General features: G+C 38.2%; 2 protein-coding genes across 2 annotated transcripts; both read left to right on the forward strand.

Moving 5' to 3' along the window:
• Positions 1-916: 916 nt before the first annotated feature.
• Positions 917-11,471, forward strand: tmx3a (thioredoxin related transmembrane protein 3a). Its single transcript, XM_060859794.1, has 16 exons — positions 917-997; positions 1,131-1,185; positions 1,923-1,962; positions 2,068-2,191; positions 3,327-3,372; positions 4,198-4,278; positions 4,850-4,949; positions 5,905-5,982; positions 6,065-6,131; positions 8,494-8,592; positions 8,977-9,034; positions 9,132-9,185; positions 9,267-9,323; positions 10,696-10,825; positions 10,902-10,970; positions 11,100-11,471. Exons 1-16 carry the CDS (start codon positions 967-969, stop codon positions 11,292-11,294), a joined length of 1,284 nt encoding a protein of 427 aa, XP_060715777.1. The 5' UTR covers positions 917-966; the 3' UTR covers positions 11,295-11,471.
• A 1,126-nt stretch (positions 11,472-12,597) lies between these two features.
• On the forward strand, positions 12,598-17,133 carry dsela (dermatan sulfate epimerase like a). The gene has a single exon (XM_060873748.1). It carries the CDS (start codon positions 13,434-13,436, stop codon positions 17,067-17,069), a length of 3,636 nt encoding a protein of 1,211 aa, XP_060729731.1. The 5' UTR covers positions 12,598-13,433; the 3' UTR covers positions 17,070-17,133.
• Positions 17,134-18,745: the final 1,612 nt, after the last annotated feature.

Consider the following 18,745-nt stretch of genomic DNA (forward strand, 5'->3'; position numbering starts at 1 on the left):
TCTCGCAAAAATAGAGATTGACAGTCAACGCAACCAATCCGATTTAAGATCTAGTTTTGATTGACATGTTCTTCAATCAATAGAAAATGATACGTTAAACTACTAAGACGTTTTCCGCCAATCAAACGCTTCCTGCCTATGTGTCTGACCAATAATATTTCTACATATTTTTTTTTTACTTGAACGTTTCACAGCTCACAAAAACTAGCATATGAAATATGTTTAAAACTTTCTTTAGGTTATTTTAGGTTTTATTCTACAAATCGACGTGTTTAGCAATAGTGGAAATAAAGGTGGAAATATTTATAGCGGACGTGTTATTAACTTTCACAAATTGACATAGATAAAAATGTTTAGACGTTTATAGAGTAAAACGCCTTCTGTTTCAGTAACAGTTAGGTGGGATTTGATGAACTGCATTTACTACATGAAGGCCAAATCTCATATATCTCTGTGCACCCTTTAGAACTGCACTACAGGTTGTTTTTTAAATAACGGCGACTACACACTTTGTAGTGCACTAGGACGCCATTTTGGCTTCATAAATGAAATGAAAAAGAGTGAAATGTTGTTTTTAGCGCCATCTATTGGTGAAAAACAATGTATCTGAACTCAAATATGTGAAGAGGCAAAGTTCTCTCTCTCTCTCTCTCTCTCTCTCTCTCTCTCTCTCTCTCTCTCTCTCTCTCTCTCTCTCAGAGACAGATATATAATTTACCATTCCAAATCTCGACGTGTGTTACATATGTTTTAAAAACCTATTTATGATAAACACACACACACACACACACACACACACACACACACACACACACACACACACACAGGGTTGCTGCAAGGCCACATCCTCCCAGTCAGCCTCTAATCCCCTGGTCTAATCTGGTCACTGAGTCACTAGTGTGCTGCCTAATAATCACACCACATCTTCACTCCGTCCTTCTTCTCTACACTCTCCATTTCATCATCATGGCAGCCGCAAGACACTTTATCTTTTCAGGTAAGCTATAAATCAGTATTAGACTACTGTGTGGCCATGTAGAGCCGTTTATCACAGCTTGTCACAATCCATCACTGCTTTTCTGTTTACTGAGGAATGAAAGCTGCTTTATTTTGATTTACTGATCTTGCAGTGCTGGTGATGAGCATAACTCTTGCAGAAGCGTATGTTGAAGAGTTGGATGACAGGTGCGCTGAAATCTGATAATTTATACAGAGATCATTCTTTGTCTTTCTTCAATTCTTATTATTATTGGCACGAGTGGACATTAATGCAGCATCAGTGATGTCAACAAAGCAAATACAACATTTACTATTTCATAAATAAATAATAATTTTAAATAAGTAAAATCTGAATAATCAAATTTTTTTTATCCAATGAACAGTTAATTCTTCCTCTTGTTGTTGTTGTTGTTGTTGTTGTTGTTCTTCTTCTTCTTCTTCTTCTTATTATTATTATTATTATTATTACATTTAAATAAAATGCTATATAAATGCAATAAATTGATAATAATAATAATAATAATAATAATAATAATAATAATAATAATAATAATAGATAGATAGATAGATAGATAGATAGAAAGGGGAACTTCAAGGAAATTCAATTAATATGTATTTATGCATGGAATAAATATCATTCATTAGTTAATATTAAAAATATCAGTGCAAATGCTAATATGATGTGATGTATTGTGACTATTTTTGTTGTTGTAAATAAATAGTTAATTCATGAAACTGAAATTTGAAAAATGGCCTAAGAGATACAAGATCTGAGTCTGTTTTTTCTAACAAAACTTTTATTTTGAATAGAAATCTGTATCCAAGTCATTTTTCTCTATTTGTGTAGTTTGTGATGTTTATAAATGTTTATAAAGCGTTGTTATACTATGCTTTATGCATGCTGCTGTTTTCTAAATGGCCAGATTTAACGAGATGCGTAAGAATGAGCCCTGGCTGGTGGAAGTGAGTGCATTTTGAATTCTGTCTCTTTATATTTTGATGTTGTAACATGCAGCATGTACATGATTTGATCCGATCCGAACTGATCTGATCTGATCTGCACTCTAGTTTTACGCTCCGTGGTGCGAATACTGTAAAACATTGGATCTGATATGGTACGAAGTCGCAGCCGAGCTGAAGAGTCAAGGCTCTTACGTCAATGTGGGAAAAATGGACAGCACTGTCTACACCGGTGAGCCACACGGACCAGAAAAACATCTAATAAATCATCTAATTTCTCAACATCAGACGTATCACAGGATAAACCAACCAGCCAACCAACCAACCAACCAATCACGTTGTCCCACAACAGTCTATAGAGTGCTTTATAATTAGATTAGTCTAAATGAAAAAGTCTAACCCTTTAGACAGCGCTCGCGCTCCACTCTAAGCTTCTTCTGATTAAGCGCCAGATGGACAGTCAGCATTTTACACCAACTTTGCCTTTACGCTGAAATCCTGTCATGGAAGTTGTTAAAGCTGCAGTCTGTTGTGTGTAATGTTTTCAAGACAAACAAAATAATAATAATAATATAATAATAAGAAGAATGTTATTTGAGAAAAGGAAATTATTATCTGCAGTAAAACTGTTTCAAGCTTATATTTAGATTTTTTTCTGGCCCTGAAATGAATGATATGTGAATCTGGTGCTATTAGAATTTAATGTATGTTTTGAATAAAATAAATATCAGTTTGCATTTATTAGTTAACAAACATATCGATTAATACAGAACAAATAACAGATTTATTTATTTGTAGGGTTTTAAATGTTACGTTGTAAATTAAGATAGAGAAAGTTAGAGAAACTTAAAGGAAAGCGTTAACTAGAACATTTTTCTAAAGAATAAACCATGACCATCTTCCTTACACTTGCTAAAAAAGTTTGCCCCAGTTTGGTAGTGTTCTTGTTGATCATTGAGCTTCACCCCACAGTGGCGTTAATATGAAGCTCATATGAAAGTAGGCAGTCAGGACTTTAACAATTCGTAGTGTTTCATCAGTGTTTCTGTTTTTCTCTAGAATACTAAGGGCAAGATATTCATAGAAATATCTATCACAAGAACGCTTCATTTTTTTTTAACACAAATGTTTGTATCTTGTTGATATTAAACCAATTTCTGCTCTCTGTGATACTCCAAGTGCTTGTTCATCTAAAAATCAGCTCAAATGTGATATTTAACCACTAAAATTAAGTGTAAGTTCTCAGTAAAATTAAGAGTCCTGTCTCATTTTAGATCACACTCACAGCCAGAAAACCAGTCGTTTTTTTTACTGTCCATTTCCACTGTCATTATAGCTCTATTTCTTTTCCTTTCTTTCTTTTTTAGATGCAGTCACAGAGTTTAACATTCATGGATATCCTTCTGTCATCTTGTAAGTGCCTTAAAAATCTTTATTATAACCTGGGATATGATTGATGCCTAAAAGCTGATCAGATATCCTTTTAGATATGTCAGAGAGATTCATTTGAGTTATTTCCATATAATTACTGCATTTTTGAGATGATGTAGAGATGGTGTGATGTATTATCAGAACCAGAAGCGCAGCTATTTTACATTTATGGCATATGGCAGACATGTTTATCCAGAGCGACCTACATTTTTATCTCATTTTATACAAATGAGCAATTGAGTTATAAGAGCCTTGCTCAGGGGCCCAGCAGTGGAACCTCGGTGAACCTCAGTGAAGAAGAACCTTGGAGACTAATTCGCTACGTCCCCATTTGATAGAGAGAGAGTAAAAATTAACATACTGTATTTCCATTTGGAAAGGGATTTAAAGCAGAGAAATGTAGACAAATCCTCCACTATATGGGGCTGTGATATGCAGAAAACATTCAGCATGTTGCTCTTGCAATTAATAAATAAAAGCAGATCATCTGCTTGTTATCTGGAGCGAAACTATTAGCTACCGAGTTCATCCCAATGCACAAAAGCTCTCAACTCGCGTTTTATTTTTTTTTGGTTTGTTTGTTTATTTCTTTCTTTTTTGTTTTTAATATTGTTCAAATGCGTTTACAGATCGCTCCCATGCTCATTTGCATACCGAATCTCCTGCAATATTCATATTACATAGTTATTGCAGAAATCATTCACAAATCAGAGTACGCTATTGCTGTACCAGGAAAATACTGCATGCTCTAATCTCTTCACAACTGTATTATAGATTTTTTCTTTTATTTATTTTTTCTCTTCACAGCATAAAAGGCGATAAGTATTTTCACTACAACGGCCAGAAGACAAAAGACGCCATCCTTGAATTCACCAACAGAGTATCTGGGTAAATTTATATACTGTATTTATGAACATTAGAGTCTGATGTTTTAAATAATAAATATTAAAAAAGTGCAGTATTTAATACTACTAGTAGTTTTACTATTTATTCAGAAGAGTTCCTGACTTTTCAGGACTCCCTGTTGAACAGCAGCTCACACAACGGAAGTTTTCTGTAAGGAATCTCCAGTGTAAGCAATTTGTAAGAGTCAGTTTGTAATCGAACATGAGGTTTATTTATTTCTGTTTTTATTCAAGAGAGAAAAAAAAGAAATGCTGGCCAGGGAAAGTCTGTTTATAACTGCTATAATGTGAGAAAGGACAGGAAGTAAGATTAGACATATCGCTACAGTGCAACACAAATAAAACTCCAATGTGTGGACATGCAGTAAGAAAATATTGGTTGATTATTATCCTGTGACAGCGTGACACAGAGGGTTTTATTTCTACTATAACGTCTTTAACGCTCCTTTGTACAGATTAGATATCTTTTCAGGTTAAAGTCAGACGTCTTTGCTGTATGTGTGTAATGTAACACACACTAGTGCATGCCATTTCTCTGCTTCTGCTCAATCCAGTCCGTTTGTGCGAGCTTTGAGCAGCGCCCAGCTCTTCCAGCACGTCCTGAGCCGCCATCAGCTTTTCTTCCTTTACGTCGGTGGGAGGTCACCGCTTAAGGTAAACCGTCTGCACACATTTTGTGCATGCTAAACAAAAACATTATGCCTGATATAATCTAGACTATCTAAATGACTTTAGCAAGCAATAATTAAGACATATAAAATTCAAATGTCCATTATCTCCATCCGGCTCATAAACCGGCCCTGATTATTTGGTTCAAAGCGATTACATAGTAGAAAATGCGTAATTGTTGTTAGTGGATGTAAGTAATGATTGTAGAATGAGTCCCTCATCCCTCATTAAGTGTGTAATGGACTGCTGAGTCATTTTGTTTAGCACCTTGATAGTAAACCCTGGTTTATTTATATATTTATTTATGTATAAAAAGAACACAAAAGAGAAAAATCGCTTTTTGCTGCTGTGTTTGTGTTCGCTACAGTAAATGAACAGTTGGAAGCTATGGGAAATTGCTGTGGTATAACAGAAACTAAACACTAACAGGACACGCAGTTATGGCAAATGCTCGATTTTTTTCTCGTATGTCCAACATTTTACAACAGCCAGGCAGATTCAACCGAGGTAGTACCATTTACTCAAACTTATAAAATAGATTTCTAATAAATCTGTAGATTTCTATATGTCCATTTATAGCACAGGATTCTATCATGAAGCTGGTACTCTATTATAACTTCATACAATTTGAATTATTGTTAATAAATTCTACAAAATGTTAAAAATGTGTCATATACTATTAGTAATATTCAGTGTGTGCAGAAACACTACAGAATGCCGTAAAATGCTGAGCATCGAGAATGATCGATGCATCGAGCACGTTGTCATTCGTTGTCTAATTAAAAGTGGATACAGATAAGGAAATAGATCATCACGACACAATAAAACACCAACACAATAAAACAATTGGTTGTGTAGTGAATAAAATAAAAGAAAGTTTTGGAAAAGTGTAAAAATAAAAGGTGAAATTGTTTTTGTTGTTGTTCTTTGTCTTTTTCAGGGCAAGTTTTATAAAGTGGCATCTGAATTTATCATCTACAACTATTTTTTCTCTGCCACCGTGGACGTTTTACCTCAGGTGAAAAAACCCAAAACATTGCATTTCCACCCCAAATAAAACTCTGTGTCTGAGTCGAGTTTTAAAATGTTTTCAATTTCAGACGATTGTGCTGCAAGACATTCCCTCTGTCGCGGTGTTTAAAGATGGATCGTACCACATCTACGATGGTGAGAACTCCTTTAGACTTTTAAGGACTTTTCTCGTGTCAGATGTAAGCAATTTCCTCTTAGTGCCTCTCGGATGGTGCCGTCCCAGTTCGGCTGTGGAGGAAGCTGGTAGTGAAAAGCCAGCGCATCCAAGCAGAGGCTCACCAGGAAGGGGCTGAGGTAGTAGTCGTTAGGGAGACGCGAGCAGCGATGGAGCACCCTGAGGACAAACTCTACACCGGTGCTGTCCTCATGCATTAATACGCTGGTCTGCTGCACATCACCGTTATCATAGAATGCCTTGTGGAGCCAGAGGTTCAGCAGGAGGTGATCGGAACATTGCACCTGGACCCGGAACACGGCCATCTCAGAGGAGTCGGTCACTACGTGGATGGTCAAGACGTCCATCTCTGTCGTCAGAGTCCTGCCTTAATGTGCTTTTCCTACAGAGACGTAACATTATTTATCAGCCGCTTCACGTTTACTGAGGAATGTTAGCAGAGCAAATACTTAAACAGTCAGGAAGGAGAAGAAGGATGCCCTGAAGAACCAGTTTGACTTATTTAAACATCATTCTTTTTTTTAGGTTTAAAATGCTTTAATATTAATCCAAAAAACAAGAAGTTCTCCTTCATACCAAGGCACAAGGCAGGCTTTTTCATCTACAATCTGATGCATGTTATATCCCATAAATAAAATCCCTTTATTCTTCTCACAGTCTGTCACATCTGATCACCTGACTTGATGTAAGACGTGATTTACAAAACTAAATTCTGACCTCAAATGAGCTTGTACGAGCGATACGAACCCATGATCACCTCATTTACAGTACGGCAAGTAAATGAAAAAATCACGTGATATATTTGTGAAACTGTGTGCCAATAAATTCGTTTGCGAATTTAAAAATGTATGAGATAAATTTGAAAGTAATTAGAGCAAAAATAAATGCATTGTGAAAAAATCATGTTCATGTTGTGAACAACATTTTAACAAATGAATGTGAAAAAAACCATGATAAAACAAAATGAACATGAAAATAAAAATTGTGAAACAAAAAAAATAGATAATGCGCCATATGTGAAAGTGTTTAAAACTAACTAACTAACTTAATAAATAAATTTTAATACTAATTTTATACTAATTAAGTTCTGTTTACTTACCTTTAATATTCTGCAAATATTCTATTACGGAAGTGAATCATTTCTTTTTTTAAAAAGAATATATTTCCACACACTTCCTTATGAGGAAGATCTGAACTGTTTATTGTCCCACAGACATCAGAATAAACGTACAAAATGTTGCTCTTCTCCTCAACCGTATGAAAGTTGCGTATTTCCTGATCCACTATCCGCCCTCTTAGTCAACTGACTTCGATGAAGAATCCTGCTTGCATGTGGTTTCAGTAACCAGACACTGTTTACTCAACACACCACTTTAATCCGTGGAAATTTCAGCAGTGCTGGTAATAAACAAAGCTTGATAAGATACAGATTGTACACAATTACCTGCTCCGAGTTCTCTCCATAAATGACATGTGGCCACTGTATTATAAAGATGGAGCTGTGATGAATTTACAGCCATGATATCAGCTTCAATTAATAATAAGCATTTTTAAAAAACCTGCAGAGTTACTGAATAACTGTATAATAAAGGTTTGACTTTTCACTTAGGAAAATATATTGTACAGTTGATTTACAAAATTCATTAAGTTTTATTAAATTAAAATTTATTGAGTCATGAGCTTTCATTATTTTTACTAAAAGACAATAAAAAATACGTTCTCTGATTAAAAAAGTAAGTTTTTATTTTGCTTTTCTTTTCAAATCCCTGCACATTTTTTAAATATTACTGTAAAACGCTATTAAACTTAAATTTGTTACCTGACTGATAAAAGTCAGAATTATACTCAATTATAACACTTTCACAAATATTTTCAGCAATTTCCAGTAAGTTTTTATAAAAGCTTTCATGTCTATTTGTTGGTAATAAATGTTGGTAGCAAATATTAGCTAGATAGCCGTAACTAGCTAGCACTGCAAAGATCGTTGTTAATGTTGTTGTTGTTGTGCACGTTGTTGCTGTGCAGAGTGCATGTGATGTTCAATTTCACAAAAGGAAATTAATTTCAACACACACTTTAAAGTCTAAAGTTATTTCTTTTTGTGTTTGTTATTACATCATAAAATATAAGAGCCAATTAAGTTTCTGTATGCAAATGTCTTCTTTTGCCAGGGAAATGGGTGGGGCTTTTTGTATTGGGGTGTTTTCAATTCAGAAACAGAACCTTAAGAAACATTGTGCTTTAATTCATGATCAATATTCTTTTTTCTTTAACATGTTTAGAAATGTATATCATATTCACTGAAATTGTTTTTTCATCCAGAGTTGCGTGATGGCAATCTTTCCTCCTGGGTGGACCGAGAGCGTTTTCCTCGTTACTTCCTGATTGACAGCTTCTCTTTGTACCAGATGGGCGAGCGAAGTATGATTACACGCTAACACAACTAACAACATATTAACACTGTGTTAACACTATTCACAATTTATTGCAGAAAATATGGCACCTTATAAAAGGAGGAGTTATTTAACATCACGCTTTAGTTGTCATTTCATTGTTGTCAACTCTTTTCCTTTTATAGAGTTTTGCGGGCATCACTGAATGCAAATCAGCTGTGCTGTGAACATGATTGGTTAATTATAGCTGATTGGATGTATGAAGTATAAAGAAAAATAAGCAAAATTTGTACAAATCTCACAGGAATTATACTTCACTTCGGCTAACGGAAATACTTCATTAAATGTTTGACATATTAATAAAGCAGTGAATATAAACCCTTGCATTGTTGTGTCCCAATGTTTTTCTCAGCTAAACTCGTAGCTGTTGCTGTGGTGGATGAGAAAAAGCCGTCTGCAGAGAGTATTCGGTAAAACTCCGACCTCAGATCACATTCCTCTGCTATTAAACATGACATGCTTTGTGTGGAAATACTGCTCGAATTCTTTGTTTATTTTTCTCTTTAGGTATAAGAACCTTGTGGAAAAGGTGGCCAGGGAATACAGAGACCAGTACAGCATGTGAGTTTCCTGAGAAATAATTCATGCCTGAGATAATGGAAGATTTGGGTATAAAATGACGTGCATTTGTATGCTTTACAGGAGCTTTCAATTTGGTTACGTGGAAGGAAACGACTACATCAACGGTGTCATAATGGAGTGAGCAGGACGAGTTACTCTGTGGATAGATATGATTGTTCTTGTGATATTTACTGAATCCTGCTCTTTATATGAGCCTGAATTTAGATAGTAGTGTAGAAATTATATTTCTGATGTGTTTTGTATGTAGCATTCTGTATATTTGTTACCTCCCCAAAAACTCATTGCTAAACAAAAGGTTTTAGTATATATGAATTGCTTGAAGTCTTAAGATAGCTAGCTAGGTAGCAATATTTTATTGATCCTAAGAGGGAAATTGTTATGCTACAGATACACTAAAATAGAGAAAGCAAATACAGATCTGAAAAATAAAACCTTACCAAAACTTTTAGTAAAAATATACACAACATTGAAAAACTTCCTAAAACGTTCTCAGTGGAGCCGAACGAATCTTTGTAGTATGATTTGATTAAAAGGATGGGATGGATTATCCATGATCTCCCAGTTTCTTCAATGATCGATCCCACTTACTTCAAATTTTAATCCAATGATTGTTTCAATAAGAAGGAATACTACAGAGTTAGTGGACTACCTGAAAAAATATTTATAAGGAAATGATGTCATGGTAAAAAACATGTCAACATCTGATGCTTCTAGACATATCATCCATGACGTTCCTGGAATTCGCAGGTGTTTCAGCTCTTTCAACATGATCATACACCCTCCTCCAAGCAACCCAGCTGAAACTGATCGGACCCCAGCTGGTTATCTATCTACCATTCCAATGGATGTCGTTTAGCTTCTCCCTCGATAAGAGCTCTGGACAAAGATTGAGTGGCAAAGCCCTGGCATCAAACCTCTATTGGCAAGCACCTCGCCCTCCAGCCGGCCCACTGGCAGTCGCTGAGCAGACCTCTGTACTTGGCAAGCTCTCTTTCAGCAGCCTGTTCCAAGCAGTGAGCTCCACATGTTTGCTGTATGCAGACAGCAGGACAATGCCTGGTCTCAAGGTAGTTGCTCCTGAGGCTAAGGAACTTTATTTGAAGCTTGAGCTCAACTTTTACAAGCCAGTCTTTCTCAGAGCAGATGTGACATAGTAGCTCTCTATCTTGCATGAATGTGATGGTGGCCTTACAGAATGAGACCTTTTAGAACAAAGTCTGGGCTAATGGCTTCTGCAATGACCTTTAGCGGTTGATGGCCTTGAACTTCTCATAGTCCCTCTGACCACCAGCTTAGGATGTGATGGGATTCACACTTGGAGAACAATGAGCAGGCTGGTGACTCAGTCTCTCCTCACCTGAAGCATATTGCAAGGACATGAGACTTTATTTTGACCTGCTCACCTTTTATCTTCCTTTCAAAATAGAATTCTTTCCATTTTCTTGAATATTGTAACTATAACATTCCATTATTCTTTTCCTTTCCTCAGCGAGTTGCCAATGCCTTTTCTCATTGTCATGAACATGTCCATCGATGGATATTATCTTCCTGGATCTACGATCGAGACCATTGAAGATCTTTTCCAGTTCCTCAATAGCATCCTGACTGGAAGATCTGAGGTCAGATTACATCCACTATTTTGTTCAATCTTTTCTGGGCTTCATGTTTAACCTTAACTTTATGTTTATGTTTCAGTTACTCGGAGGGAATGGATTCCTGCGGCAGATAAAAAGACTTTATTATCGTGCGACGTCTGCTGTAAAGGTGAGCACTGATTCAGTAGGGAAGGTGAATGTGAAGTAAAGAAGCCTCTCTCATCTTGAACAAATATTGGAGAAATATTTAAGGCAATTTTTTTTCCTATGTGATTCCTAACATTTATTTCTCGCTCAGATGAGTTTCGCCTCAGCTCCCTTTGGTACGTGTTTTCTTATTTCCTTGCCACTGTTTGTGATTGGATTCATTGTCATGGGAATCTGTACTGCTGAGCGAGTGGATGATGAAACAGCAGATGATGGCGCTCGTCCTGCGGTCACTCACAGGAAGAGAGCAGCGCTGAAACACTCTGAAGACAAGAAAAAAGATTAACAGCACCACAAACATGGCTCCCAGCCCTGGTCCTCGACTACCATTACTTTGAGAATTTGTCTGATTTATCTGCTCTAACACATACACATACACACACACACACACACACACACACACACATTAACTCAGCAAAGTGCTGTTCGACAAATTACTCTCATTAACTGTGTTGAAGTAGACAACTCTGCACTCTGCACTGTGTTATGAGAAAATGTATTAATCATTCATGAAACTCAGATTTTCAATTTATAAATAATAATAATAAACTCAGATAATTCATTATTTGTAATTCGTATTGCATTTTGTAACACTGTATCAGCACAAATGCTACGGTTCTCAGGGAAGTTTTAAGTTTAATCCTTACGCTTGATAAAATAAAACACAATCAACAACAAGGTTTTGTAGTGAACCAGAATCACTTCTATCCCTCTGTTTTTACTGCACAGAATGAAATGTTTTATTCTGCTAAAGCACTGCAATGTGCCAAACACTAGCACGTTTTATTTAAGGATGATGCGTCATGCATTTTTTTTATCCATGTATAGTTAAATTTTAATGTTGTGGAGCAACCACAAAACGACTTGGTTCCTGTTCCTTTGTGCTTTTTTAAAGCCACTTTAGAGGGTAACATCATTTGTACCTTATGATGTGGCTTGTAAAAATAGTGTTTTATAATACTGTTTGTAACTCACACAAACAGTATGTCTCACAAACTACCTTCTTATTACAGAGTGTATGAAACACACTAGAGGCTGTTTTGAAAGGCTGAGGATGGAAATGCACGATATTAAAGTGCTTAAATCTAATTTAGAATCGAATTTGGACACTTTTGAACTCATGTTTTAATCTAATTTGAGGCAGATTGATCAGATTCCGTTGCTTGTAAGAAAGAAAGATCATTTGTAAAGCCCAAAACACACTCAGTAATGCTGCTTAAATAATTTCATTACTTTGGCTTCCTTAATTTTGTCCTAAAGGTGTGAAAACCTTTGTGTTCAGCTTTCTAAAGTACTATTTTACTTTAGTTTACTTTTGGGCACAATCAATTTAAAGGACCTTTAGACTTTGAGTGGCTATCAGCTACTGTTATAAATAAACAAACAGATCAGAAATTAATGACTTGTTTTGCATTTCCGGTATCCACGCGCCACCTATTGACAGGAAATAGGCTGCACAGTTTGGAGAAAGAATCCATATCGAGAGACGGAATTGATATTAAAATGGCGAGTAACTAAACAACAAATGATTTTCTTTGATAAAAAGCTGGTTTATTTTTTCCGGAATCTCGCGTTTTATAATATATGCATTTTTCTACAGTTGCGCTGTACGTAACTTCCGGGTACGTCTCGGCATCACTCGCCATCATTCCTCTTTCTGCGGTTAGGACTTATATTTAGCAAGTTTGTGCTTGTTTTTGTCGTCGCTTGAGGCTGCTAACGTGTTCTGGCACGTCACGAGTGCATATTCGGCTCAGTAAATTGAGGTAAAAAAGATTGGTATTGGCTTGTTTTTGCGTCGAAATAAAGGGACTTGTTGCCGCGCATGCGCAGATCGACATCAGATGTGTTAGGCAACGGAGCCGTGGACGCAAAACACCGACGTGAATTCTCTCAGAAGGCGCTTTACATGCGCACGTTTATCTTTTGTACAGGAAAATAACACAATTTGGAACTGACTCCATGGAAACCACGTGTGGAAGAGATTGCCAGATGAAAGTGAAGGACTTATGGTGTCAAACCAAAAGGACTGAACAAGAGAGATAGGAAAAGAACATGGGGATGTTTAGTCATGGATGATGCATGTATTACACAAGCTTTCTCCTCACAAACAATGTTCAGGACTGTGTTATGTTTTCATGATCTACAATGAAGGAAATCTTCATAAACCTGGTGGTTTGGTGGTGGTCTACCTAGACCACAAAAACTTTTTCCTCCATACGAATTCAGTGCAACGGAAATTCATCAAGAACTTGGCAAGTACCCAAACACTCCATGTGAAATTCTTCTGTCTTGAAAGCATGATTCACCTCCTAAAATTGCTGTAGACGTGAGTAGAAATTAGAAGCAGTTTTTTTTTTTTGTTAAGGAGGAGTGTTTTTTGAGGAGAAAGAAAAAACAACAACCCACATCTGTCTTTTAGATCATGGCTTTATGCATGGTGAATTCTGCGCTTCTGCTATGTCTTGTGAATTTGGGATTTTCCTTCTCTGGGATATTTGACCCTTCAGGCAAATATGGCACAGTCAGTGAGCACGACGTGCGGGCAGATTTCCATACGAACACCAACACAACCACAGAGAGAGGATTTCTCATGCCATCAAACATCCACCCCAACCTTTATTTTGACCTGACAGAAGTGCGACGACTGAAAAAGAAAGCTGCCGGTACACATGGACACGTATTTAAAGTCATACGGAATGCCGTGACGATCATGCTCGACAGCCCGTCACTCTATCTGCCACCCATGAACCACGAGGAATTCGCAAAGAAATGGAATGAGATTTACGGTAATAACCTTCCGCCGCTTGCTCTGTACTGTCTACTCCAACCTGAAGACAGCACCGCATTCCAGTTTTTAATTAAGTACATGGATCGTATGGCTGATTATCCTAACTGGATGGTGACTAGTGCACCAAATGATGAGGTTCCAATATCCCATTCCCTCACTGGCTTTGCTACAGCTTATGACTTCGTTTATACCTATCTGGACACCCAGAGAAAGGTTCGCTACCTTAAGAAGATTCGTGCTGTAACGGCAGAACTTTATGAACTGTCCAAACATAGAGGTTGGGGTCGTCAGTTTCTACAAAATCACCAGACTACAAACATACTAGCTATCCTTACGGGAGCTATTGTAACCGGTGTCCACAAAGATCGTGAGACCATGATGTGGAAGCAGGTCGCAGTGAACTACATGGAAAAGACTATGTTCCTCTTGAACCACATCGTTGATGGTTCCCTGGATGAAGGTGTGGCATACGGGAGCTACACGGCCAAATCAATCACTCAATACGTTTTCTTAGCGTCACGTCATTTTGAAATCGACAATAAGAATAACAACTGGCTGAGAGCCCACTTCATGTTCTACTATGCCACTGTGCTCCCTGGGTTTCAAAGAACTGTAGGAATCGCAGATTCCAACTACAACTGGTTTTATGGGCCAGAGAGTCAGCTGGTATTTCTCGATGCATTCGTGCTCAGGAATGGCTCTGGAAACTGGCTGGCGCAGCAGATCAGGAAGTCCCGGCCCAAGGACGGACCCATGATGCCGTCTGTAGCACAGCGCTGGGCTACTTTACACACAGAGTTTATCTGGTATGATGCAGAGCTCGCTCCTCAGCCACCGCCTGATTTTGGGAAACCAGACATGCATGTATTTTCAAACTGGGGTGTGGTGACCTATGGCGCAGGCTTACCTTCAGGGCAGGACAATACTTTTGTGTCTTTTAAATCTGGGAAGTTGGGTGGTCGAGCAGTGTACGACATTGTTCATGCTAAGCCTTATTCCTGGATTGATGGCTGGACTAACTTTAACCCGGGTCATGAGCATCCGGATCAGAACTCATTTACTTTTGCACCAAATGGACAAGTGTTTGTCTCTGAAGCTTTGTATGGACCAAAATACAGCTATCTTAACAATGTCTTGGTATTTGCACCTTCCCCGACTAGCCAGTGCAACACGCCATGGGAGGGGCAGCTAGGGGAATGTTCCAAATGGCTAAAATGGGGAGAAAAGGAAGCAGGTGACAGCGCTGGTGAGGTCATTGCAGCGTCCTCATACCAGGACACTATGTTTGTCAGCGGTGAAGCCGTGTCAGCTTATTCGTCCGCTATGATGCTGAAGAGTGTCTATCGAGCCCTTGTTCTGCTCAACTCCCAAACCTTGTTAGTGTTAGATCATGTTGAAAAGCACGAAAAATCTTCTCTGACATCATTTAGTGCCTTTTTCCACAATCTTGACATCGACCTGAGATACGTTCCCCACAGGTCTTTGAATAAGTACAGTGGAGCTCTAATGGATGTATGGGACGCCCATTACGAGATGTTTTGGTTTGACAATCAGGGAGTCAGTCCTGTTGGCAGGATACAAGAAGTAGAACAGGTTGCAGAGTTCAAAAAGAGATGGACTCAATTTGTAAACGTTACTTTTCCCATGGATGACGTAGTCAGCAGGGTGGCTTATCTGATGCATGGCCCTTTTGTCAAAGTATCTGACTGCAGGTTTGTTGACAACAGCAAAAACGGAGTTAAACTATTAGTTACCCTGAATGACACTGAGACGACAGTGACTATAGCAACAAACTATAAAGATATTGGTGCCAGACACAGCTACTTAGGCTTTCCAGGGTTTGCCAAAGCAGAGAATGAACATAGAATTATTCATTTTGGTCAAGGAGTTCAGGTTTTACCTAGCCGAGGGAAAAAAGACTCTACATTTAACTTCGGTTTCATGATCAACGTCATTGCAGTGTGGGTTCTGTGTTTTGCCATCGCTGTTTTGATCATAAAGAGAAAGTTTAATATTTCCTCACGTAAACTTTTTCGCTGCACTGTCATTTCAGTGCTGCTTTTCTGGGTTCTGGAACTCTTAGTGACATCACATCGCTGTCAGGAGGTGCTGTGCGGCATAATGTGGAGGGATCTTCGAGTCTCTGAAGAAGCCGTCACTCGATCTGCGTTCCCCCTTGATCGCACCCCGGACACCCTTCCGTTCATAATCATCACCTCCCTTCCCGGCTCCGGAGCAGAAATCCTTCAACCGCTTTTCGACAACAGTTCTGACTTTGTGTATCTCAGCATTCCCTCCACATACCTCCGCATTCCTGAGACCAGCTTTTCTCCTGATTCTTTCATAGACGCTTGTGAGTGGTCCAGAGCAGATGCTCAGAATGGAAAGTTTCGAGCCATTCAAGGATGGTTCCATTCTATGGTCCATAGTATCAAACTGCACCTGCAAAATATTCAGATCTACAAGAGCAGTATTCAGGTGGAAAAAAAGGGCATTGCTCAGGCAACAAGGAAGAGGCGGAAGCTCCTGATGGAAATGAATGAGATCAGAGACAGGCGGTCTACCTCGAGAGAAGTGGAGTACATCAAGGAGTTGAGACAGCACTTGTCAAACTTCCCGAATGCCTGCCCAGTGTTGAATCTTCGCAGTGGGAGCTGGTCCTTGAAACTTTCATTTGTACAAGAGGTCATCGGGCGCTCCTTACGTTCTGTTCAAGTAGTGCGTGACCCCCGGGCATGGATCTATCTCATGCTCTACAACAGCAAACCGAGCCTTTACTCCAGCAAAAACATCAGAAAACACTTGCTCAACATTCTGAACCAGGGTAGTGACAGGGCAGGACAGACCTGCACACAGTTCCATGCGGCATTTCAGCCTCTGCGTGAGATCCTTGCTCAGCCAGATGCTAACCCCGTGCTCTTGCTAGCTCATCTCTGGCTCGCTCACACTTCCGCTAGCCTCCATGCGAGCGCGGGTTTGCCCTCCCAAACCTACCTTCATGTGAAGTTTGAGGACATTGTAAACTTTCCTGAGGAAACTGCAGAAAAGATACACAGGTTTATCGGCGTGCCTGTTGCTCCAGCAGCCATAAACCAGCTCGCATTTGCTACATCCACAAATCTGTATCATCTCGTCTATGAAGGGGATATATCACCTGCTAAAATTAATTTGTGGAGAGAAAATATGGCTCCTGATCAGATTAGACTTATAGAACATGTGTGTGGGACTGTCATGGACACTCTTGAGTATAACAGATACGTGTTTGTATGAAATAAATGGAATTGCTATTTGTATAAGTGCAGAATTGTTTCTATAAAATGGATGTTTAAAAACAGTTTTTACTCTTTTTAGAATTTTTGTACAACTAAGATTGGGCAGTTTTTTCTTGTAGCCATAGGATCTTTTGGAACCACTGGATATTAAGAACAAACTTTTTAACAGGTCAAGTGAGGACAAAAGTTCTGTACTGGGAAATACTGCACATGAGAGCCAAAAAAAAAAAAGCAGGGTTGCTGCACTACTCTGTTTATGAGAAATCCCTTATTGAGTTTCCTTAGGATAGTAATTCATGCGCAATTGTTTTAAGATTAGATTTCTTGTTCAGGACAAAGTTTTAAAATGCAGAAGGATATTTTAGGATGTTAGAGAGATCTTAAGAGGATAAAAGCTGAGTTAAGGACGTATCCAGACACTGATGACGCAAGTGCTATAGACTTCTTCTCTAACAACAATCTCTTACCATGCTGCTTCTCTACGTTATTCTATAGCGGTATATTTCTAACATAAGCTGTAACATGACTCCAGTATCAGACAGCCTCCAGGATTCGATTTAAATTCCTGCTGATGGAGAGAACAAGGCTTTGCACCCATCACTGTCATTACATCTGTCTGCTGCTGTGTATGCTTTGTATCGATCATGACAGGTCATATAGTGACAGATAGTTATTAGCATCAGCTGGTTTGTGTCAGGCTTATCATGCTAGTTGACGTAGCAGAGATTAGCAATAACACTTGTTAAATAAAGCGGCATCATCAGTATCTTTATAAATGAATTATTAAAACACTTCATAAGCCAGTAATTATCTATGTGGTGGTGTTGTGCTGAAGCTGGGCTACAGTTGACTCCAAGAAGGTGATTAATTTTTTCTTACCGCACATCCTGAAATGATTTATTCATTTTAAACTAGTCATTTATTGATTGCTGTCATAATTCATTAAAGAACGATTACATTATACAAGCTATAAACATTAGTTTCCTCACCCTTTTCTTTTCGTTAAGTTAACAAAAATCAAGAGAAGCAAATATCGATCTTACTGAAGATCTTCCAGAGAAAACCGAAATTCTGAAGATGTTCCTCTGGTGGAAAACGCCACAGAAAAATTCCACCTTCACCATATGAACAATTAAATGTTATCAAATTATGTTAACATGAAGCAATTCCCTGCAAATAAATCATAAGAGACTGTTACTAAAGAAACAATGCCTTTATATAGATCCAGTACATTAATAGTGCTAATCTGAGAAAAAGTCATTGTGGGTGTCACAACTGTTTATACGCTTCTACTCAAAAAGTCACAAGGATTTATTTTGATAAATCGTTGCACTTTAACTTGAAAGTAAAGATACATCTATGTGTCCAGCCGTATAGTTGCGTATCAGAGCCAAGCCGAGAGAGACAGAGAGAAAAAAAAACAGAACGTGAAGAGGCTCGGCCTTGACGTGAGGGCACGTGAAAGTTTCTGTGGAAAGAAAAGTGGTGAGAAACATTTCTCTGGAGCAGTTTTATAATCAAACAGCTCTAACAAGATGTAGCAATTTCAAGTGTCTACTTTCACAGAGTGTTTAGCAGAACAGCTGTCTGGAATGAAACCATATAAAAACCTAGATAAATCCGCAGAAAGCTGAAAACAACTTCTCTATACGGCCTAGTTCTTCTCTCTGGCTC

This window comes from Tachysurus vachellii, chromosome 1 (genome assembly GCF_030014155.1).
Source record: "Tachysurus vachellii isolate PV-2020 chromosome 1, HZAU_Pvac_v1, whole genome shotgun sequence".
In the NCBI taxonomy this organism is placed as follows: Eukaryota; Metazoa; Chordata; class Actinopteri; order Siluriformes; family Bagridae; genus Tachysurus; species Tachysurus vachellii.

Excerpts from the sequence above, each read along its gene's own strand:
- tmx3a (XM_060859794.1), top strand. The coding sequence starts at position 967 with ATGGCAGCCGCAAGACACTTTATCTTTTCAG. Across the intron at positions 8,593-8,976 it reads GTACCAGATGGGCGAGCGAA|CTAAACTCGTAGCTGTTGCT; the intron begins GTATGATTACAC and ends TGTTTTTCTCAG. Across the intron at positions 9,324-10,695 it reads ATCAACGGTGTCATAATGGA|CGAGTTGCCAATGCCTTTTC; the intron begins GTGAGCAGGACG and ends TCCTTTCCTCAG.
- dsela (XM_060873748.1), top strand. The coding sequence starts at position 13,434 with ATGGCTTTATGCATGGTGAATTCTGCGCTTCTGCTATGTCTTGTGAAT.